The sequence below is a fragment of the Protopterus annectens genome, chromosome 15.part0, assembly GCF_019279795.1.
Source record: "Protopterus annectens isolate FY-2018-M chromosome 15.part0, PAN1.0, whole genome shotgun sequence".
Classification (NCBI taxonomy): domain Eukaryota; kingdom Metazoa; phylum Chordata; order Ceratodontiformes; family Protopteridae; genus Protopterus; species Protopterus annectens.
The window spans coordinates 220,232,848-220,256,906 of record NC_056749.1 but is presented as its reverse complement, the minus strand read 5'-3'; the positions used below and the strand labels follow the sequence as shown (position 1 = coordinate 220,256,906).

Sequence of the window (24,059 nt, the reverse complement as noted above, 5' to 3'; positions counted from 1 at the left end):
AAAAACAAGGAAGTGGCATAAATACAACATAGTAAACATATCAGATAACTGAATATGAAGAAAATAAAACGATGGGATTTTTGTGGATCAAGCCCCAGGACAAAGAAGAATATTCTGCAAATCAAAGGATGGCATTTGTGTGAGTTATGGAAAATACAGAGACTTTTAAGGGAAGAACACCTCTGAACTGTGGAAGAAATACACTCTACTCCACTCATCTTTGAATTTAGGCATGAGAAGGAAAGAAATGAAACAAGATTGTCTTAATTGAAAGAAGATCTCAGAATAAAGATTTTTTTTCACATGAGTAGAGAAGTCTATAGTGGGGTCAGGATAAATGCCAGTGCATTCACAGTAGTATTCATAGTAGAATACTTTATAATAGGAGTCATGGACAAATTTTTTAGGACAAGATAATTAAAGAAGCAACCCAACAACCTCATAAACTTTAGGAATATGTAGTTTATTAATGCAGTTAATGTAAGAATGAAACAACTGTCTTAAAAGTTTAACGAAAAAATAAGGTAACCTCAAAATAAATCCAGAAGTGGATTTATGTTATTACTCACAGGCATACCATTTCATGTCCTTCCTAGTGACACACTAACAGGTCATCATTGGTAAATCATCATGACATCAGCTACATTGATGCAAACAGTGTCAGTGCTTATTTATACGACTTTATCATCTGATTGGACATGAGTAAAGGTGGAAGACACTTTGAATCTCAGAGATGGCTCTCTTTTGCAGAGTAAATACAGTTATGTGAGACTTGCTAAAATACAGTAACATGCCATATTTATTTAGCTTTGTCAAAGAAATGTCAGAATGCATGAAGAATGTGGTTACTTTGAAGGTAAGAAGCAGCTTGTGTGTGAATGCAGCCAGTTATTGATCTAGCTTAGCAGCTACATTTTGGTGTGTGTGTGTGTGTCCCTGTCAGTCTTTCTGATTGTGTCTCTTTGTGTTTTTGTGAAATTCACTTTCTCACAGTCTAACATCAGAGATGTACCCAGTCATAAAGTGGATATTTTTGGGTGGTTGTGGAAGCAGTCTGTGTGTGAAAAGAAATGATCACTGATTTGACTTTTCATGGATCATGTGGGTGTGTGCACATGTATGTGTTTTTGTGCATGCATGTGTACTTGTACATGTAAGTTTGCTTGTATATAATGTATTTTAATGTGGCAATTATATCTTTTACTTTATGAAGTTAAACATTTCACAAAAAAATCTACATTTTTCTCCTTTCTCATGGGGAGAGTACATAATATAACACACAAAATCACTCAATTGTGCTGTTTTCAGTTAAGAGCTAACCACTATTTATTTGTTGCTAATTTGGTACTTCTTCCTGAAATAAATATTTTTCAGACTCCTCATAAGCTTGACTGTTTAAGAGAACAACACAATGATTTTTTTTTTTACTTTTGCTATACCCAACATATCTATTTCTAGGGATCATGTTACTTCACTGAAGACAGCTTCACTGAAACTACTGTTAGTGAAAAAATTGGAAGTAATTGAACATGTACAAAGAGAAACTCTGTAACCCCAATTTATTTCCTAATTAAGTTTATGTCTTTATTTATTGCAAGTGGAATTTTTATGTAGACGTGTGTTCATGTCTCATTTCTTGGGTTACTGTATCATTAGTACTTGTTATTATGGAGTACCGCAAATGTAGTTCATAAATTAGTTTTTACTTGTAAGGTGTTTGCCATTTCACCACTGCTGTATACATACATACATACATACAAATATTTCAAGGACAGGCATTAATGCCCTTCTAGCTTGCCAATATACCAAAACACTTGTTCCCATAATAAGTATCCAGGCTGTTCTTAAAAATATCTAAGCTAGTACTTGCTTTAATGTAATTTGGTAGTCTGTTCCATGCATCAGCTACTCTGTCAGAGAATAGCCATGGAGTTAATATATTTAATCTGATAATGTGCAGTGGGATTATCCCCCTACAAAACAGCTTTTCAGGAGCTTTCATGGAAAGTGTTTCTCAGTGTTATTCATTGATAGTATTTTTTAGTGAAACTGGCTTCATTGAAATTAACCAAATTCTGTAATTAGCAGAGTGTGACTTATTGTACTAACTGTAGTATTAAAGACGTTTGTGTCATTGTGAATTCAAGAACCAGTATGCAGAAACACTTTTATTTTCAGAAATTTGCATATTCCCTATGATGCATTGCAAGTGAGGTTAAAATATTGTTAAAGCTGCCACAGAAAGTCATATCTTTAGACACAAAGATGCTTTCAAGAACTCTAGTCTAGCACTCAGAAATTCAGGATGCGTTTTTCTTTTTCCTTTGCTCATAAAAGTGCAATCTTAGTACTCTTTAAAACAGAAAAAAAATCTTTATTTATAACTTTAGTTAACATATATGGCTAGTCCACCTCATTTTAAGCCAAGGCCCAGGCTATAAGGGCAAGGGTAAGTACAGTATTTGAAGGTGGCAGGGTACCAGAGTATCCAAGGAAATATAGGCAAAAAAGAGGAGAATATGCAAACTCCATAAAAACAGTAAGTAAAAGCCAAGCTTGAACCACACAACCTAGAGCTATGAGGCAGAGAGCTTACTGCTTATTAAACCTATGGCCCTATTCAGATTTATTATCTGAACATTGTACTACAAAATTAAAACAGTAGCTCCAGATGTACAACCATCTCTTATATATATATATATATATATATATATATATATATATATATATATATATACATACATACATACATACATACACACACACACCAGCAGTAGGTCCACATTGCCATTATTATGTACCATGCAGCCAAGCTGCATGGTATCTTCTTACTATAAGGGGAGGGCATACAACTTATTTTCATAGTAGATAATACATGTACAGAATTCATCTTTACTGTCTGTATTAGGTTAGCATTACATCAGATGTAAAATTCATATACATTGTTTCAAAAGAACATTCTCTGTCACTGAAAGAGATTACTACCAACAATTTTAATATGGTATAGGGCATAATCACAGCTGATGTCAGTGCTGAACTTGTGTAACCTTAAAGTAAGGATTACAATTGTAGGCATACTCTATACCTGACTGTTGATGTGTAATTCTCAATAACTGTCTAAGGGAGATTGAAATATTGCCCCTTATAAATAGGAATGCACAGTCATAGTCTGTAATATACTTTCTTTCTATTAAAGCGTAGATATATAACTTCTTTTCAGAGAGTGGAATGCAGTATATGTGCAGAAAATGTATTGCATTAGCAACGCATCACAAGTAAAATTGATATTTCTTCAAAACAGGGATATTTTTCTTACTGAAAAAGTTATCAGCCTAATTTTGTGCTTAAGAAAGACTAGGCAATATCAACACTGAAATATGTTTAACCCTTTATTGTAGGATTAGTGGTCAAGGCTGCTTTTCATGCTTTATTGTCCAGGTATAATTCTCTAAAGGTTTTACTAAGAACAGCTTAAGAAGGGCTGAGATATTGTTTCTCATAGACAGGCATATAAAGTAATTCACTTTCACTACTGGCACATGGCATTATAATTTTTATACATCAGGCTCGGATAAAAGACATCTTTTACAGGATGACCATGCAGAATATGTCCAAGGTATATTTGTATTGAGACTGTATTACATCAGCAGGAAAAGGCACATATACTTCTCCACAATTTAGACCTTTTCTCTCTCTCCAGCAAGATAATACCAGTAAAACACACTCTAATGTACTGACCATAGTAGTATGGCAGGGCCAAATTATTTCGGGGTAAACTGAAACACTAGGTACATTTGTATTGGAGTCTACTTATCTGAGAGTTTTTCTAATAACAGTCAAAGGGAGATTGGCAGTTTTTTTTCACAGTCATAATTTGGCATGTTAAACTACACATGTCCATTAAGAGTGGGTGTATGACTTCTTTTTTTGGGTACAGAATATATCTGTATGAATTGTCACTACTTCAGCTGTAAAAAAAAAAAAAAAAATTATATTGATTGTTTCCTTCACCAGATTTATGCTCACTCTCATTTTAGACTTCTGTGCAATACATGAAACTAAAGTTTTACACTAGATTAAATTTATCATGTAGCTAACTGTAGTAACATAGTTTTTGAGAATTTCTAGGATATTTTGAGATTTCATAGAAACAGATGCATATCTGTTATCAGTGGGACTGCAAAGACTTTATAGACTGCTTGTTCTTTTGTCATTTGAGTCATATAAAATATGATCTTTATTATATGCCAAACTCCGCAAATGTTATCAATGTTAGAGTATTTAGGAGTCTTATCCTTAACATCTTATAAGAAAATCTAAGGTTATACCAGCTGTTTTACAGAGAGGGATGAAACCATGATGTTTTTTTCTGATGCCTCCTCTTCATCTGCATGATAGTCACCAGACTTCCTTGTCAGACTGTCTGTTTACTTTTGGATAATCTAATATGAATACTTATATTAATTTTTATTGCTCCAGTTTTTCCATTTGTGTACTACTTTAACTGTTAATTTCTGAGATTAATTCATTTTAGACTTTTGCACTGAATTTGTTACTTTGTTTTAATCTATTCCTCTATTTTGTAAAATCCATGCCCATCCTTTGTACATCTTCCTGTGTATCAACTCTGCATATGACTATATCATCAACAAAATGCATTCTCTGATTTTCAGAACATCTGTAGTGTCACCCATGCAAAATAAAATAACTGATGTAGCTAAATGGAATATTGGGTGCAACTCTAGCAACAGTTTGATTTTCTGATTAGCAGGGTGTATTCTCTGAGATGCGCTTTGAATCTAAGCTGAATCATTGCTGCTTTGCATACCTTCAACACAGCCTGCTGCAGTTATTAAAATAAAATGCAGGTATTCTTGCCGCTTACTTTTCAACAGACCGTGGGCTATAATTTAAAATGTTCCCTAGTCTCGTATACAGATGTCACTGTTTAAACTTACAAAGAGCTAATCCACTATAAAGAAATAAAATGGTACCTTCACAAATCTGAAACTGAATTACATGAGGTAGTTATAAGCCTGGATGGTGAAATTCTAGATGTTTCATCCTAAGTTGCCAATGCCAGCATCTCACTGAATTGGAACCGCCACTGAAACAGTGCAGTCCCAAAAACAAACAGAAATGACTTAATCTTTGTAGTACTTCAGTTGTAGTTTTGGCTGCATATGTATGACTATTGCAAGCTGCTATGCACAGGTACAGGTCATTCAGTGACTTGCTGTACCGCTGCAATGCACATTCCTGTTCAGTGTGGTGGCTTCTTCACTGTGCCAATAAGTTGATCAGGATTTGGATGTGATTCCACCTGAAACGGCTACATAATCTGTAAAAATGCATGACTGTTGAAACATTGTAGGCAGTATCTTTTCACAAATTCTAGACTGTTCACTGCCACCTGACATAAGATGTAAAAACCCAGAAAACACTTACGCAAAAGAAAATATGCCATAAGGCCAGGAACGGGTTTCCATCCTCTTGAGGTTCTTCATTTCTGCCAGCTGTAGTACCATGTCACTGTCAGACTCACCTTCCTGTGAAAAACAGAGAACAGAGTTTGATAAATGTAGTGCACCTTTGGTTTTACCATTTCAAACAATGTGTTTGTTGGGGATGCTTGTGGTGGTGGAAGGAGAGGACATAGTTCACTACCAGCTCTCTTCAGATGGTAATACATGCGCTATTTGTCATTATTACGCAACAAAAGGGGAATGTACAGAGACTGAATGTTTCATGATTTCAAAGATAACATGTTTTTTATGACCTTTAATTCAAGTGGATTGGTAAGATATTTGAGGCATTTAATTTGAAACAGTAAAATATAGGACTAATTTTAAAACCATGCACAAAACTACCACACTTGTATTTATCACATCTGTCTGAAATATAAATGTATTAGTCGCATCGTACACTAACCTGTGGGCAAGAAACTGTCCTTGATTAGAAATGAAATATCGTAATTATTTATTCAGAACATTTTTGACTACAAACATATTACAGGGGTTCATAACCTACCTAGAATATATTAGCTTTAGCTTAGTGGTAAATGTGATTCTCAATGCAAAAAATGACATTTTATCTGAGAACAATATGTTTAATCCAAGACAGACCTTTGATATTTTTGAAAATGTTTAAAAACCGTGAGGTATTATGATAATAAGTGAAGATTTATGATATGATAAGATTTGTTAATTTATAGAGTAAAATCAACACACTGAATATCAGGTCAGCTGGATGGGTAGAGTTGAGATAAGATGGCTAACTTTATTCTAAAATGAATACATTTACTCGACTAAATATGGAAATTACCAGTGACAGGCATTGTGGGCACTGCCCATAATACAAGTGCTAAATTCAGACAATTTTAAGCGTAGTGTTTTAAACTCACCAAATAAAGGAAAAAGGCAAGTACCAGATTTTTGTTAAAAGCTAATTATTTCTCTTCAAAACTGTGTAATGGTGACCTCATTCATGATTATTACAAGTAGCATGTATAATGATGGGAATACAGAGGTGTCCACATCCACAGATGGCTTTCTTTGCATATTTCCTCATTCAGAATCATGAATTATTTTGTAATAAAATATTTGAAACTGTGACCCACATCTATGTAATTTATATTAAAGTGAAACAGCAGATTCTGAGCTTGCGCTTTCTTACTGGACTCCATTTGGAATATTGAAATTTTATAATCAGAGAACTTTTACTCAGTATTTTAATACAAGTTTATAATCCCTTCTGTCAGACTTTGATCTTTAACAATTTAACTCTATTTTCCACACTTGCAATAATTAGAAATGCAATGTAACTAGAAGAGTTACAAGGTCAGATATAGTGCCCAATAAAAAGAGTAGGATAGATATGGTGTCCAATAAAAAGGGTAGGATAGATATGGTGTCCAATAAAAAGAGTAGGGTAGATATGGTGTCCAATAAAAAGAGTAGGGTAGATATGGTGTCCAATGAAAAGAGTAGGGTAGATATGGTGTCCAATAAAAAGAGTGGGGTAGGTATGGTGTCCAATAAAAAGAGTAGGGTAGATATGGTGTCCAATAAAAAGAGTAGGGTAGATATGGTGTCCAATACTGGTGCTTTTGGAAAGGTCATAAGAACAGAAGCTTATACAGAAACATGCCAAGATACAGTTGTCATAGTCATATTTCAGTATATAAGGAAGGAAGGAAACAGAGGTAGACAACAATAATTTAAACTACTGGGCCTTTTTGGGGGGTGGTTGCCTGTTTTTCGTCATCTAATAACAGGAGCAGCTTTTGCATTTGTTTTCTTTTATTATGTTTTCATTGATAATTGGGAAATGTTTAATTCCAGCCTACTAAAGCAGTCTTATTTTCAAGGGAAACATACACAGCCTTCAATGGAAAGGTGAGCATTTATAGCATAATAATGATTTGAGAATGTCTAAGTTGTTTTACATGAAAGCAGTTTTGAATGATTAACCTACTATAAACAATATTGTAGCATAAGAATTCACCTCTGCCATTGCAAATTATATTACCCAAAACAATTGTTTGATTAACCTAGTGTAAACTTTGAAATTGAATATTAGTGTGTGCCTTCGTTGAAGGTTGGACGTCGAGCTGGCACCTCGGCGTTCGTGAAAATCTACTGCCAATCACTAGCGGACCGAAGTTCTGCTGTGGTGACCCCTAACCGGGAAAAGCCAAAAGACAACATCAACATTATTGTTGACTTTATGGGGATTTGGCAGTTGTAAATTTTCTTGAATTTTGGACTGCATTTTAATTTTCTCAGACTATGTATTTTATGAAGGGATTACATCTCTTAACACGGACTTTGAACCTACTAGTCTACGCTAGCAACCAATGGGTAAAATTGCTATTTTTAGTGGATATAAAGTAAAAATATAACCTGTGGGTGCATCTACTATCAGTTAACAGATGTGTTTTGCTATGCATTAGATTGCTTTCTTTTGGGTATATGTATATGATGTGGGGGGTAACGTGGTGGGTGGCATTGACACAGCACAAATGCTTCTATTTATTTTTTTACTCCATTACATTTTAGTGCAGTGTTTAACTCCATTAATATTTCAAGTGTTAAGAAAGCAGTCGTAGTATATGTGCATCGCTGTCCATCCTGACTGGAAGAGTTTTGTGACATCATATTACTCTGCATTTTTTTCTTTGGCTTCTTTACCAAAAGTAGGCCATCTTAGACGTGACATGGGTTAATAAACATGTACGTTCATAATATAATATTTTCTCAATATGTACACCCAGTAAGTAACTTGGACTGTATTAGCCCTTTTCAACCATGATGCACCTCTCAAGGGTAAGGATAAATATGGGAAGATCAGAGTAACCAATCAAGTAGCATGTTTTGGAGAAACAGGGTGAGAGAAATCATGCTTACAAAACCCAGGTCCTGACACTGGGTGAGAGACAGAGAGTGAGCCAACAATCTACCTATTTTTCTAGTCAGCATTAGTACCAACATGATTGCAGACCAGCAGCAATGCAGGCCCTGTTAAAAAGACATCACCATAATATATATATGATCCAACAGGGAGGTGTGTGGCAAAACAGAAGTCTGAGGAAGCAGTGGAATACACTGTGAAAGCACTTGCATTTTTCTTGTGTTTTATTCAGTACTTTTTTTAATAAAAGGACTTTTATTCAAGCAGTTTTTGCAGTGCCGTTGTTTTTGCCACAAACCTCTCTGTTGGATTTTATCTGTATTTACTTAGGTGCATCAGGCATTAATCCAGTTTCACCGGTGAGTTGTTTTTCTGTTTGAGTATTTGCTATAATATATATATGGTTTAACTCTTAAAGTTCAAACCACATACAGAGTATAAGTTGCAGTAAAAGTTACACATGAGTGGATCATAAGTTTCTATGAAACCCAAAACAAGTATACTTGATTGTACATATGTGACTTTTTAAAATCTTCTTTATCATCAGAATTTTTGAAGGAGTTTGTTCCATGGAGTATATTTATCATTACAGAGTTGAAACTTCATTTAGCAATATTCTTTATTTTAAGTCTTTGCAAATAAAAAAAATAAATTATTTAAGCATATGGTAACTAAGTTATGCTACAACACTGTATTACCCTTTTAACTGCTGGTATTCTTGGGAAAGTGAGGCCTCCTGCTGTTTTAAACTGTATTATAACTGTTAAGTATATGCAATATATGGAAAGCATTTTTCCTTACCAGCGCTTTTTTCTGTGTGTTTTTTCTCTTCCTCGTCTAATAAGTTATAACTTACATTAATTTTAAAAGGACCTGAAAGGAAGGCATAACAAGTAAAGAAACCTTCCCCCAAACATAGAATGGTGAAAAAACACAGTCCATTGGGCATCTTATTAGAAGGAGAGGGAATCCAACCCCACATGACCTTTCATTCATTATGTAAGTGAAACTCAAGGTAATTGCTGTACTTGAAATTATAAGAGTCCCTGGCATGCTCTGCATATACGCTACCAAAGTAGCTCTCCTCACACGCAGTTCATTAGCTCTGTTTAATTAGTGTGGTGAGTGTTTTTGCTTTCCACCAGTATCTACAACCCATGGGGGTACTCCTATGTTAGTCTGACCCCCATTTTCTTTTCATTAACTCACTAGTAACTACATTTTAAGCAGTCTAGGTTCACTAACTCTGTGCAGCCGACAGCAAAAAGGACTTTATGAGGACAGGTACAGCCTTGCTATGCCCACACTTTACTAACTTCCTTTGCTAAATGTGCTGTCCTTTCTCTGCTTCCAAATTTCTGCTCCCGGTGAATTGCTATTTTTCTATTACTATTGCATAGTCTTTTTACATGTTCCCTTTTTCTTCCTTACAACAATCTCTTCCCCTCTTTTCCACTTACCTGCTATATCTGACTTCCCAAAGTTGGATGTCTACATTTTCACGATATTTTGTACTATTTCACCCAGCAATGAAAGTCCTACCAATAAAACATTCTTAAAAATGATCTAATATCAGCTCAGAGAGCAAAATAACAAATTAAAACCTGGCACAACATACAACCACACATAATTATCCTAACTGAAAAATGAAGACCCCACCCTAGCACTTTCTTACTAAATTAGCATATTCTCAAGCATTCAGGAAAAAAATTTTCCCCATACATAGGTGGCTCAGTAAAAGTGCCCCAGGCTTTCTGAAGGCATTAAACAAAACAAATAAAATGAAGGAAACAAAGTCTGGACAAAGGTTTTAAACAAATCCCCTCTAATAAAAATCCCCATCAAATGTTCCTTGACCTAAGAAAGTCCACCAGAATAAACAACAATTACAGGATCATAGGAGGTTACTAGGCTAACAGCCCCAGGGCCCTTACAAACCTAGCCAAGTTCAACCTGTGTTCCCAAGGGTGTCTGGTTCAAACAGACACCAAAATCAGCAACTATTGTCCCTGTCCAAGAGGAACACAAATGGAACTTCTGGTTACCCATCCAATCGTCCAAATTAAGCTTAAATAGGGCCAACAAGGGGCTTTGTTTAACATGAATAGAAAGTTTGTTCTGCAGGTGAGGAAACCTGTGTGAGAAAAATCTCTCTAGCAAGTTCTGTTGATGTTACATACCAGGTTAAGGTCCTTTGAGTGAGTGACCCATGTGCCATTTGACTTGCGAATGTGTAGCATTTCCATTAAAGCTGGGTCAGAGATTGCTCTATATGCAAGGCACAGGTCACCTCTGAACAGTCTGTATGACACAGTACAGAAGACAGATCTTGAAGACCCTGAATTTTCTTTGCAAGGAACCTTTGTTGTCTCTCCAGTTGCTGCAGGTGTTTGGAAAGGAACATACCAAAAGAAGCATTGTATTCTGTTATTGGCCTGATGAGGGAAGAGGACAGGGGGGTTATAACTTTTTTTTTTTTCTGGAGGCAATGCCCTTACTTATGAGAGAAGCAATATAAAATGCCCTTATTACCACTGTGGAGACATTGTGATCCAAGTTAAGGTTGCTATCGATGTGTGCTCCCAGATCTCTCACCACTGACTATGTGCCTTGGGTATTGCTATTGATGTGGCAGCTTGCATGAACATCACCCTTACCAAAGGGGATGATGCATTTTTTTGCATTAAGTTTAAGTCCATGACTTTGGCACCAGTCATTAGACTGCATAAGACCTTCTTGCATGATGTTGACATTGCTAGGGGTTTCAATGATCGCTCCCACTTTGCAGTCATCAGCAAACTCTACCAGCCATAGTCCTTTAGCTTAGCCTGTATTTCGGAGAAGTAGATTCTAAACAGTAGGGTTCTCAAAACTGATCCCAGTCGAACACCACTGGTTATGGGTCTGTTGGAGGATGTGGAGTCTCCTGTTTTGATCGTATGAGTTTTATCAGTGAATCAGTTTGCAATCCACCTGACAATATATGGGCTGATGCCCAGCTGGCTGTGTTTATCAATGATGCCTGAGTGGGGGATTGTGTCAAAGACCTTGCCTAAGTCTCTCTAGACTGCATGCACAGATTTGCCCTCATCTAGGGCTTTGGTGACGTCTCAAAGAAGTCGTCCAAGTTTAACAGGCATGATCTCCCCTTGGCAAAGCCAAATTGGGTGGGGTCAAGCATTTGGAGATTTCTTATATCTTTGTTAATAAAGTCCATGATGGTTCATTCCATGGCCTTGCAGATAAGGCTGGTCATGTTAATGGGACAATAGTTCCTCTGTTTCAACCCATAAATTATTCTGGAAGGAAATTAAGAAACTATCCAGAAACATTACTGCTGCTTCAGTTTGATGCTACATTAAACGGGACAAGAGCCCAAATTACTTTGTAAACAATTTCAGAAACTTCCTTCTTTCTTTCACAAAAGATTTCACTGACACCTTCCCAAATGAACAACTTGATGGTGGTTAAATAACCCTGCAGTTAAATCCATTAGTTTAATATACTTGCATGTTCCATTTCACTATTGTATCTACTAAGCAAACAAAATCCATTTTCTCAAAACTAAACCCATCATGAGCCAACTTTAACAGATTACAAAATACCTTAGAGTACTAGCCAAACAAATTGTCAAACCTCTGACTGATATCTATAATTTATTAAGAAGAAAATTTGTCCTCTATGCAGACAATCAGAATACCCCTTCTAAAAGTCCACACACCCATAAACCTAAAGGAATATAGACCCATATCAAATCTTCACCCAATAGCAAACATTTTTTCAAAAAGCATCTTTACCAACAACTCTTTAAGCATATCAGTAACTATTCCTTATTATTCATTCAATGATATGGATCCGGAAATGCCTTAAGCACCGCAGCTGCCTTATTTTAGGGTTGACATGAGGAAAGCCTTTGAGAATAGTAAACCATTGACTCCTCCTAGTCTAAAACAAACTCCTTGATCCTAACTTTGGTGAGAATACAATTCTATGGTTTGAAAATTATCTCAAGGCTGAAATACTTCAAATATTGTCTGATAACATCTTCTCCAACAGACACACTCCACAGTGGAGTTACAAAAGGCTCTGTGCTGTCCATTTACTGTTCTCCCTATTAATTAATGACACCACAATTGACTTACCAGATAGCAGGTTTATTATGCATGCAAATTATCTACTACTACTGGAAGCAAACAAGATGCATACATCACTATAGCACAACTTAAACATACAAAAAGAACATCATTTCACATATTATTCACCAAAAATACTTTGGTATCACACTGGACCAGACACTTATCTTCATTACTATTACAGATAACATCACTTTGGTCTTCTCTCAAGTTAAATTATGCTACCATATCTCCCTCCTCCTCTACTGTGCCACACATCTAGCCATAGCTAAAAATCTGTTAATGCCAAAACTAAATATGTCATATCAATTATCAGCCTCAGTCCAGCCCATAACACACCAACGAAAGCAGCCACACCAGTCCAGTAACCACCAGGGCAAATAAGCTCACGATAAGGCACAAGAAATTTATTATTAACGTGCAAACAAATTCAGCAGCAAGCACTACACACGTTTTCGTCGCCTGAAATGACTTCATCAGATAAAACACATCCCATAACACACACAAGCAACAAGTAGCTGAAAATGGAATATGTAGATTTGCTGTTGTAGCAGACCAACGCGTGCATCACTGTGACTTAATACAAAAGTTCAGTGGCTTCCTATTACAAACAAAACCAATTTACTACTTAGTACTTGTGTCTAAAATACTTCTGTTAGGCTACTGGTCTCCTTGAAAGACTGCTTTCCAGTCAAAACTCCACTCGCTATACCTAGATTCAAACTAGACATTGGTGAAAAAGTATTTTCTGGAATAGAAAATGAAAACGCAATTTCTAGAATAGGGAGCCATGTGGAACTACCTGCCGAATGATATAAAAAATTATATGCTGGAGACTTTTTTTAAAGAACCCTAAAGGAACACCTATACAATGAATCTAGGTGCCTTTGACTCTTTGACACTGGCAAATAATTACAGCCCATATCTATTCCAAACAGTCAGTACTTCAGTCATTAATGTCATGAAATCCTACTGAAACTGAACACCATAAATAGGTTGTACATCTATCTATACTTAAATCTCAGCAGCTAGTGTTATGTGGTTTCCAAATTTCTGCTTTTGTCACCGTGACAAATACAAACCTAGTTGCTATGTTTTATCCATTTCATAGATATTTATATTATGATTTATTTTCTGTACCCAGATGGTGACTGAAAAGGGTGAGTAGACCAGCGCACTTACCCAGTCATCAAATTGTAAAATAAAACATAATAATATACATTATATTTTTGCCTGTCATTTTAGTTCTAATGCAATGTATTCCAAGCTACACTGAATCAGAAAGTGTTATGATAAAGTGGACATTGCCTCTCATGACCGGCTGCTGTTTAAAGGATGTCAGAATCCTTGGTATTTGCCATGAGTTCAGGTGTTGGTACACACCTTGCTTCACTCTGGGGAAAAGTAGCTCCATATAAAGAAAGAAATGATGGTGCAAATAGAGATCGAGAGAAAGATACAGTGACAAAGAAAGAAAACAGTTTGAGAAAGAGAGAGAGTACCACAAATATGGCAACAGTGTTTTGTGGTTCATAATTTTACTAACACAATGCTTCCATTAGTAGCTGCAGTAGTATGAGAACTTGTATAAGATGTTACTTTGTGGACAAGGACTGTTGTATGCATTTTGATTGTGACATCTGAAGTGCATTCAACAAACCTGAAACTAGTAGCCAGCCAAGCACCAAGAAATGTAACTGTAGTACTAACATCTAAGAAGTGCCCAAAGAATCTCCGTTTCCAGTCTTGAGTAACACTTCTCGGACTGGACCTCCAGCATGTGGTATGTTGTTTGTTTTACTAATTGTGAGTTTGCATTTGCACACTCACATGTTACTGGCAGACCTTAGAAAGAAAATGTAGGCAGACTACATGGTGATGCTTGTAAGGAGAAGAGTAAATTATATTTGATTTCTATTCCTGCTTGACGCCGAAAATTTTCTGCTAGATTAAGTAGAGACGTCATCTTAGATTTATTCTCCTATTCTCCTCTTGCTTCAACACTTTCACTACGTTTGGGTCTTGTGAGGTCAGCAGATGTGTGGAGTCCCACGATTGCAGATCTATACATGTAATTACTTTCAAGGAGGCCCATCTTGGCATACACTAATTTTTATAAATCATTTGGTGAGCATGAAGCATCCATCTTTTTTTCCTGTCTAATCTATCCAACACATTTTGGGGCCAGTCAGTGACTCCAAAACTGTAAGTTAGGACAAGAAGAGCAAATTGGTTTATAGCTTGGAGTTTGTCCTAGATGTCAGTGCTGTTTTCAGGATTAATTTAAGTCTTCTAAAGTATTGCTTACTAAGTTTTATTTGCATTTGTTCATGTTTTATTGTTGATCCTTCATCAATTCCCAAGTATTTATACACTCCCTCTTGCTCATGTTCTTTTATATCACATTCTTGTCCCAAACTGATGTTTTCCTGGTGCTGCAGTATTCCTGCTTTAAAGGTTGCTTTTGCACATTTATCAAGGCCAAATGACATTCTTATATCATCTGAAAAATGTTGACAACCTGCAGCTCTGCTTTCAGTTCCACATCTGATGAGCTATACAGTTTTAAATCATTGACAAAGAGAAGACGGGAAGTCTTTAGACTTTGTTGTTTTCTAGGAGCCAAATTGTAGCCATGGCCTAGACTGTTAAGTAGACAGCTTAATGGGTTAAGTGCAAGGCAGAATAGCAGCGGTGACAGAGAGTCACCCTGGAATATCCCACTTTGAATTTTTATCTCTCGGATAATAATTTGTCCTTTATCATGGCTAAATTGCAAAGTGGTCAGCCACTGTTTCATGGTTACTGTAATGTAGTTGATAAGTGTAGGATGTATCTTATACATTTTAAGCACTCCTTTATCCATGAATGTGGGATACTATCAAATGCTTTTTTGTAGTCGATCCATGCCAAACATAGATTCTTCCCCTTTTTACAGTTCTCCACTACAACTTTATTTAACAAACAAATGATTCTTTGTTCCATATGACATTCTTTTATTGCCCTTTTGTTCTACTGCCATAATTGAGTTTTCTTCTAAATGACTATAAACTCTGTCGGCATCAATTCCAGTGTATAGTTTATATGTTATCGGAAGGCAAGTTATTGGTCTATAATTTTTTTAGAGTAGCTTGCAGGTTCACTGTTAAGTAGGAACATTGTTTTACCTGTTATCCAGGTTGTATGTCTGTTTGGGGTGTGCATACAAATAGTTCTTACTCATGGCTAAAACTTCATGCAAAGATGTTAATACTTTTAACCAAAGGTTAGGTACTGCATCTGGGTCTGGGGTTTTCCAATTAGAGGCTTTTCTTAACTTTATCTCAATCTCTCTGGCTGTTACTTCATTCTATTTCATATTCTATAACTTTAAACTTCTATCTATTTAACATCTTTGTTATGTTCCACAGGATCCTCATAGATACTTTTCCAAAATGTATCTATTTCTTCTTTTTTTGGTGGTCTTTCAATTCCTTTTACCTTGTTTCCCAATTTTCTATAAAACTTTTTTTGTCATCAATAAATTGCTTATTTTCTTCTTTTCCTTTACATTTATCTATGTATCTTCTAAGTTTTTCCACCTGTGCTGAAATTTTTAGTTTATTTGCGATAGTGCATGATAAATCCTGATCTGTTCTAATATTTCACATTGCTTTTATCACATCTACCTTTCTTAGTATTTTTGTTGATCTATTCCCTCTTCTATAGTCTTCCAACAGTGACACTTCTTGTCTTAATTGCTGTATAGTTTTCTCTATTCGATACTTACCATGATGGTATTCGATTTCTCCCCTTCCTTTCCCTCACTACCCTGTGTCTCACTATCCTGTGTTCTTGTGGTAGAACTTTATCAGTTATTAATTTAGCTGAACAGTAATATATCCTCTTTACTTCTTTTATATCGCATGGATCTCTATGGACAGTCCTAATTACTGTGTTCATTTGTTTTATCAGACTTCTGACTTTTGGGGTTTTATTGACCTTCTGCAGTTTATTTCTTTCATTGATCTTAATATATATATATATATATATATATATATATATATATATATATATATATATATATATATATGTCTGTTAAATCAAGCAACTCTTCTCTTAGCTCATTTTCTTCCAAAAATTGAGGGCACATCCCTTGTCTTCCATTTCCTGCGGGCATTCTATAGAAAGTTCTATAGCATCTTTCTGTGGCATCTTCTCTTCAATTTCATCCTTTGCCATCTGTTGCCCTGTCATATGGAACTCACTGGCCTATCACTCCTCAGTATTGACTGCATCAGTTTCCACAGTTTCCTGTTCCTTCCTCCAGTGTATATAACTGGATTCTTATATTAATACGTGCTGCATTCATGTTACATCTTTGCTGTAAGGGGGGCAGTTCAGTGAAATGAATTAAATGATCTAATTTAACATTCTGACTGACACCACTACAGTGCATTTTGATCAAACAGCTTTTTCTATTGCTTGCTCACCAATGCTTTCAAAGGAATTGTTCTAAGTAGTTGCAGCTCCAAAATAACAGCAGTGAAATAAAAGCTGATCTTTCATATTCTGAAATCAGGGAGGCAGTAATGAGCAAAAATAACTCAAATTATGTTGAATAGTTAAAAATTACATTGGTTGCCAAAGCGTTCTTGAAAATATGGAAAGAAGACATTAGTGTCAGTTTAATGAAACAATGTAACAAATTGTTCTGCTGGGTCCAGGTCAGAATTTCTTTGTGGTCCATTATTTTAGTAGTGAAAGTTCTTTAAACATAGTGTCCTATGTCTCAATAACTTATGTCATACTTAACTGCAGATATTCATGAAATCTATCAATGAAATTAATGCACATGGTTTTATACTATCAATAAATTACACAAAGTAATAATACAAGACCATGAACTGTGTAAGATTTGAATATGAAAGTCAGAACAAACTCTTATCCCTTCTCACAACTGTTTGATACACTAAGGGTCTATCCAGAAGGAAATTTACAAACTCTACACACAGCAGTCATAATGGATTCCCACCCAAAAGGCATTGGACATGCCGTGGCACTATGGGGCATAGCACCTTATTCCAGCCTCTCACTAACAACAGAGCCAGGTCATGTGACAACACTGCAGAACCTAGTGCTCATTCTCTGTACGAACACTGTCTTTTTTTGCATAACTCCCAGTGCACATCGCACAGACTGGCTTTTGGTTACAGTACCGCTTTGCAACAAGACTGTCAATGTCAGTTGGCAGAACTGATTTACAGTCCAGTACTGTGACAAGCCTGTGTACAGCATCACAGTAGACAGTACCACAGAGGTTCATATTCACCAGTGCTGATATATCAGCACCCCTCTCTGCAACAGGCTTACATTTACACAAATGCCAATATGCAGTACTAGCAATTATCAATGCTAGAACATGGCAGCTAGACCCACAGTAGTTTACTAATCTAACTCGACCCACATCATGCAGATTCTTTTTTCCTGCTTTCTCATAATTGGTCCTAGTCTTCATGTCTTTCTTGTATCCCTTCACGACATAACTGGCCAAGACTACACTGTATTAACTGTGGGGGAACTAATCAAACAAAGCCAGAGCCTATGTTCTGCAATGCTCCTAGAACCCATAGGGTTCTAGACGCCCTGAGCTGCATTTTAGAGAGGTGCCCCATCTGTTTGCTCCAATTATGTCCACTGCAAAATTCATTTCCTTGAAGGAAATTCACTCATTTTTTGTTTGTTTTCAAAGGAAGGAACAAACTGTATCCAAGGCTTAATGCTAAAGGCTGACAAAATAGTTCTCAATAGACTTTATTTAACTGGAACATACAATGCATTATGTAGTTAAGAGGGAAAAGAACTTACATTGTGTTTTTCTTTAGTGTTATTGTTTCCAAGCACTTCATCAAATGTCTTGACACTGGTTGGTCGCAACCTAGCATTTTTGCTGAAAGGAAGAAAAGACAAAGCAAAGTAAAAGAGCAATGCAGTTATATATGAAGTAAAGGGAAATTGCAGATTGCAACATGAACTTCTTTGTTAATGTATTTACAAAGTATTTATACAAACATAAATTTACCAGTTTAACTGACAATGACTGCATAGATTATTAGTGATGCATAATATTTGCAACTACAATTATGTCAGTATGGTTTGTTTTCATTTATATAAATATATGATTTCTATGTTATAAGTGCTAATTTAATAAAGATGTTTCCTGTTTAAAAAAAAGAAAAGACAAATTATCATTGCTTTCAGCTCGTGGTATTTTAGTTGCTTATCCTGTTTCTTATAACATTTAGGCGTTTCAGATGCAGAATAACTGTTTTATGCAACTATCACATACAATATAGGAAATAATTTTGCCCTAAAATCTCAGGACATTTGCCATTTTTTCAGTTTTTTGCAGGACACAACTGCCCAAAGTGGGACTGTCCCTCGCAAAGTGGGACAGGTGGTAACTCTGTTTCAGCATTTTCATTAAAACATATCTTTGTAGCTCTCTCAAATTATGGTGTTAGATGTGTAGCAAGTGTGGGCTCTATGTCATAAGACTGAAGGTTCAAAAGACTGGAAACCTAAATCATTTTTAATGCAGGCAGGCAAGCCCCCCTGCACCCCCATATGGGGGGCTGCTCCCCTCTTCCCCCATTAATTATATATATCAACTCCATACAACAGTGGTGAAGGGACAGATTCCCATTTTTGATAGTGTGAGTTTTAGATATTTTGGTTTTCAGTCTTTTGAACTTTAGGTCTTACAACACAGAACCAGCAGATGCGCCCCTACAGACCATAAATTCCTTTAAACAGTTTTCTTGAGAGGAACAGTACTTGATGACGCAGCCAGTGATGATAACTGCTAGGATGAAAGGGAGATGCATGTGTAATATGTTTAATATAACATCCTGGAACTTATATTACATGTGCCGTCACTAAAATGAACCATTCCTTGCGTGTAATATGTTTAATATAACACCCTGGAACTTATATTACATATGCTGACACTAAAATGAACCATTCCTTGCATGTAATATGTTTAATATAACATCCTGGAACTTATATTACATATGCTGTTACTAAAATGAACCATTCCTTGCGTGTAATATGTTTAATATAACATCCTGGAACTTATATTACATGTGCTGTCACTAAAATGAACCATTTCTTCCATTTTTATTATTGTTTCAGGCAAAACTGATATTTTTCAGCAGCACTACCATAAAACAAAGCAGTATCTTATTGTTCATTTCTGTCAGACAACAGATAACTTGTCAGTGACCGTCAGGTGACTTGTGAAGGGAAAGATCCCTTTGGGGATGATTTATCTAGTAAGTGCCTCCGCTTGCATTAGTGGAAATAACTTGAAAGCATTTAAAGATTTTAACTAAAACCATTCACACAGCATTTTCTTATTTCCTCCTTTCTCTGTCTCTGTACATCCTGATACCTGGCATTATTTTACCCTTTTAATCCCCTATTCTGTGACTATTTTGCTTCCTTATCCCCTACTATATTTATATCAAATGACAAAGGAGGACTGAGAGGTGCATTTGGAAACATGATAATTACTCAATAGACGACCTGCATTTAATTTATGCAGCTATGCTGCCAACAATGTTTTTCTAATGGCTATGATGCAGATGTAGTCCTACCATGAAGCCAGCACTTACTTCTTTCTTTCTTGGAGAGAATTATGGCCCTGCAAAAACATTTTTGCCTACCTCACCTTGTTACAGTAAACTAAAAATAAACATTGTCATTGAAAAAGCACTAATTCAAATACTACTCCCAAAAATGGTTTGGAAAGGGTGCTGCAAAATACCTCTCAACATATTGGTGCAAGATAAAGCCAAAAATAATGGAGGAACAGATGCCCAGATTCAGGTCCTGATTTTAAATAGTGCTCTTATAAACTTAAAAAGTTATTAGAATAACTGTTTACATTACTGTGCATTCTGAAGGGCATAAAGTCTGAAACTTAAATGTTGTGTCTTTTGGCTTTTCCCGGTTAGGGGTTGCCACAGCGGAACTCCGGTCCCCTAATGATTGGCAATAGATTTTTACATGCCGAGTTGCCAGCCCTGACACACAACCTTCAACGAAGGTGCACCCATTCATGCATGTCTCCACACAGAAGACTCTCTAGCTGAGAATCGAACAGGACAGTGTCTTACTGTCAGGTGACAACGCTACCACAGTACCACCGCCAAAGTCTGAAACTTAAATGACGGTCATTATTTAGTGACTTCAGCCCTCAATGATTTTTGCAAGAAACCCACACATTTATGAGGAACAGACCCAACATATGTGGCAATATGGACATTTTGGGAAATTCTGGATAGTTAAGAGGTATGTTATAATAAAAGCAAATAAGGTAAAGAACTTTATAGAGCAAAGAAAATGAACTAATGACTGGGAATTTATTACACTGCTGGTGACCCAAGTCTGAAAATGATCTTAAGAAACTGGAATGCTGGCTGAGTACACAGACAGGATGAAAAATTCTGTCCCCAGAGGAATATTATGAAGACGGGCACAACGTCAGGAACACTTAGCAGGGCCTGACAAGTGCATTGTGAGATGAGATCATGTTCAATCTTTCACAATTTCCACTGTTGTGGAAACACTGTACACAGGTTGGTAGAAAGGAAATTCAAACAAAAGAAATGGACCATTGTCACTGACATTGTGAAGAAACCCATCTGAGTGTCCACAGTCACCACATAGATAAGCATTGTGGCACCAAACAGTAAGCATTTATTGAAAAGGTGTGGACTAGGGCAAAGACCTATGCATAATGTGATAGTGTGATAAGAAATGAGACCTAGGCATCTGAAGAAGGCTATCAGCTTATTGACAGGCAAGTGCAGTGGTAAGGGTGATAGGACTCCCTCCCATGGGGGGTGGGGTGGGTGGGAGACTAAACCTTACAAAGACCACAGAAAACTGTGTAGGTATGCCTCTAAAAAATGGAGTATTCTGATAGTACACATATATGAATATATGCAGTATTTATCTGCACACCCTGAACAATGTCTTTTAAAACCTCTTTCATTATGTGACATCTGACTTTCTTGCTTGTCAAACATCTGCTTATATCCTTTAGTAAAGGTGTGGAAAGTGTTGTACTTGGACATCTTAAACCCATGACTAGACACTGGGAAATGCTAGGTGCTTCAGGCTTCTGTGATCTGCCTTTTATCTTCCAGTGCAAAACAAAATATTTTCATAGTATCTTATTTTATGTATCCTTTGTTATCTGGGTAAGTCTTACTAGGCCGGTGGCCTCTTCAGGGGAGACCTGAGGTGGTATTTGTATTACTTTGACCAAGATATTGATGAACTTCCACTTTACTCTTCTCGATGTAGTGAGATCTTTTTTGTTCACCTAAGCTACCACCAACTTAAGCAGATGGGACCTCTGTTTAACTTCTAATCTGAGGGTCATGCTGCTCAATGCTAGAAGTCTAAATCTCAAGATGCACTTGCTCGAAGGTCCCCTCAAAATGGAGAATGTTGACATCTGTGCTGTAACAGAGACCTGGTTTAAAGAGGCAGAAAGCACCCTTGTGCTCCCAGGCTACATGTCATTCCATATCTTTCAGCCCCAGAATACTGCTGGAAGCTCCAAAGACGGTAGTGTCTCCATATTCTTAAAGGATACGCACACCTTTAGACTGGTAGCCCAGCATAATGCATCCAAGATACTTCAGGTACAAATAACACTGGGTAAGATGGCGATACAAGTCATAGCCTGCTACAGAACCCCAAACATATCCCTCGACTCTCACTCTAAGTTCCTAAGTACCCTGGAATCTATCAAGGTCCAACCCAATACTCATACTGGGTGACTTCAACTACCCCTCTATCAACTGGGAAAACTATTAAAGTACCAATGTATAGACTCAACGCTTTCTGGAATTTATAAATTCCAGTGCCTTGGACCAGCTCATTCTGACCCCCACTAGAGGAAACAATATCCTCGACCTGGTTATAACTAACAAGGGAGACTGTTGCTGCACACCTATAGTCAATTCTTCCCTGGTTAAATCTGACCACAAACTGATCACCATGGAAATCTCCATCTCACCTACACCTCCGCTAAGGTGACCACTCAGAAAAACTTCTCTAAAGCCAACTGTGGGCTCCTAAAAACAGAGGTGGCTAACTTCTCAGCACCCATGCCAATGTAAAATAGCTGCATGACTGCCAAATCATACACCAATGCACTGTACGAGCACATATACAAATATGTGGACCTTGCCATACCAAATAAAACTAAGATGCTCTCCAAAAAAAGGAAGCCAATCTGGTGGTCACCAGCCATCAATAAGCTCTACAACAGAATGAAGACACTGTTGCAGAAAAAAACAAAGTCACAAGACTGGAAATCCTCCCTTATCAGTCTCAAAAAAAAAGCTGAGATCCCTTATTAAATCCTCTAAAGCCAGCCATGAAGGCAGTATTGCGGTTGACACCAAAAACAACCACAAAGCCTTCTATAGCTATATCAAAAACCTCCAAGGCAATACCCAGATTTGCTCTGAGTTATTATACAATGGCACCTCCTATACTGAGCCAACATATATAGCCAACATACTGGCTGACAGATTCAGTGCCAAATTTAACCCCCCCCCCCAAGGGCCCTATCACAATACCAGAAGAAAGCCTGGTACCCACCATTTCTGCAGCACAGGTAACAGCTGTATTATTCAAAGCCAAGAATACAGCATCCATGGGACCTGATAATATCCCTGGCTGCGTCCTACATGAGCTACAAAATGAATTGTGCCCTGTTCAATCACAGCTTTATCTCAGGCTATGCCCCTAATGAATGGCGCACTGCTACAGTCATCCCGCTCCATAAATGGGGAGCAACTACAGACCCTGGGAACTATCACCCCATTAGCCTGACAAGTGTGATATGCCAAGCTATGGAGCACATCATCATGGACCTGCTTAACAAAGCTATAGGCAATCTCCAAACTCTTGACCCCACACAGTTTGGCTTTGTCAAGGGGAGATCCTGCCTACTAAACCTGGTTGACTTTTTCAAGGCAGTCACCAAGGCTGTGGATGAGGGTAAGGCAGTGCATACAGCCTACCTCGACCTGGCCAAGGCCTTTAATAACATTCCCCACTCCAGTATCCTTGATAAACTCACCAAACTAGGCATCAATCCTTACATCACTAGGTGGGTTGCAACTTGGCTCACAGGCAGGACCCACAGAGTGAAAGTTGCAGATTCCAAGTCAGACTGTCGACCAGTCAGGAGTGGAATCCCACAAGGCTCGGTCCTGGGCCCTCTTCTGTTTGGCATCTACTTCAGATGTCCAGTCCAACATAGAAGGAATCTGGATGACCTAGTTCGCTGATGACTGCAAGCTAGGCGTCATTATCAACTTCCCAAGTTATGCAGACATCCTACAAAAGGGCCTCTCTGAGACCAATGACTGGTGTCAGAACCATGGCCTGAAGCTTAATGCCAAAAAATGCATCATCACCCCCTTTGGAAAAAACTCAGTTCCC

General features: G+C 37.1%; 1 protein-coding gene across 3 annotated transcripts in view; it reads right to left on the bottom strand.

The window, feature by feature from the left end:
• Positions 1-24,059, bottom strand: part of LOC122790141 (vascular endothelial growth factor receptor kdr-like) — a 674,216-nt gene that overhangs the window by 16,953 nt on the left and 633,204 nt on the right. For all 3 annotated transcript variants that reach the window (XM_044057728.1, XM_044057729.1, XM_044057730.1), the window contains exons 28-29: positions 18,393-18,474; positions 5,449-5,549 (exon numbers count right to left, since the gene is read on the bottom strand). In XM_044057728.1, coding sequence (XP_043913663.1) covers positions 5,449-5,549; positions 18,393-18,474 — 183 coding nt within the window. The remainder of the gene's footprint in view (positions 1-5,448; positions 5,550-18,392; positions 18,475-24,059) is intronic.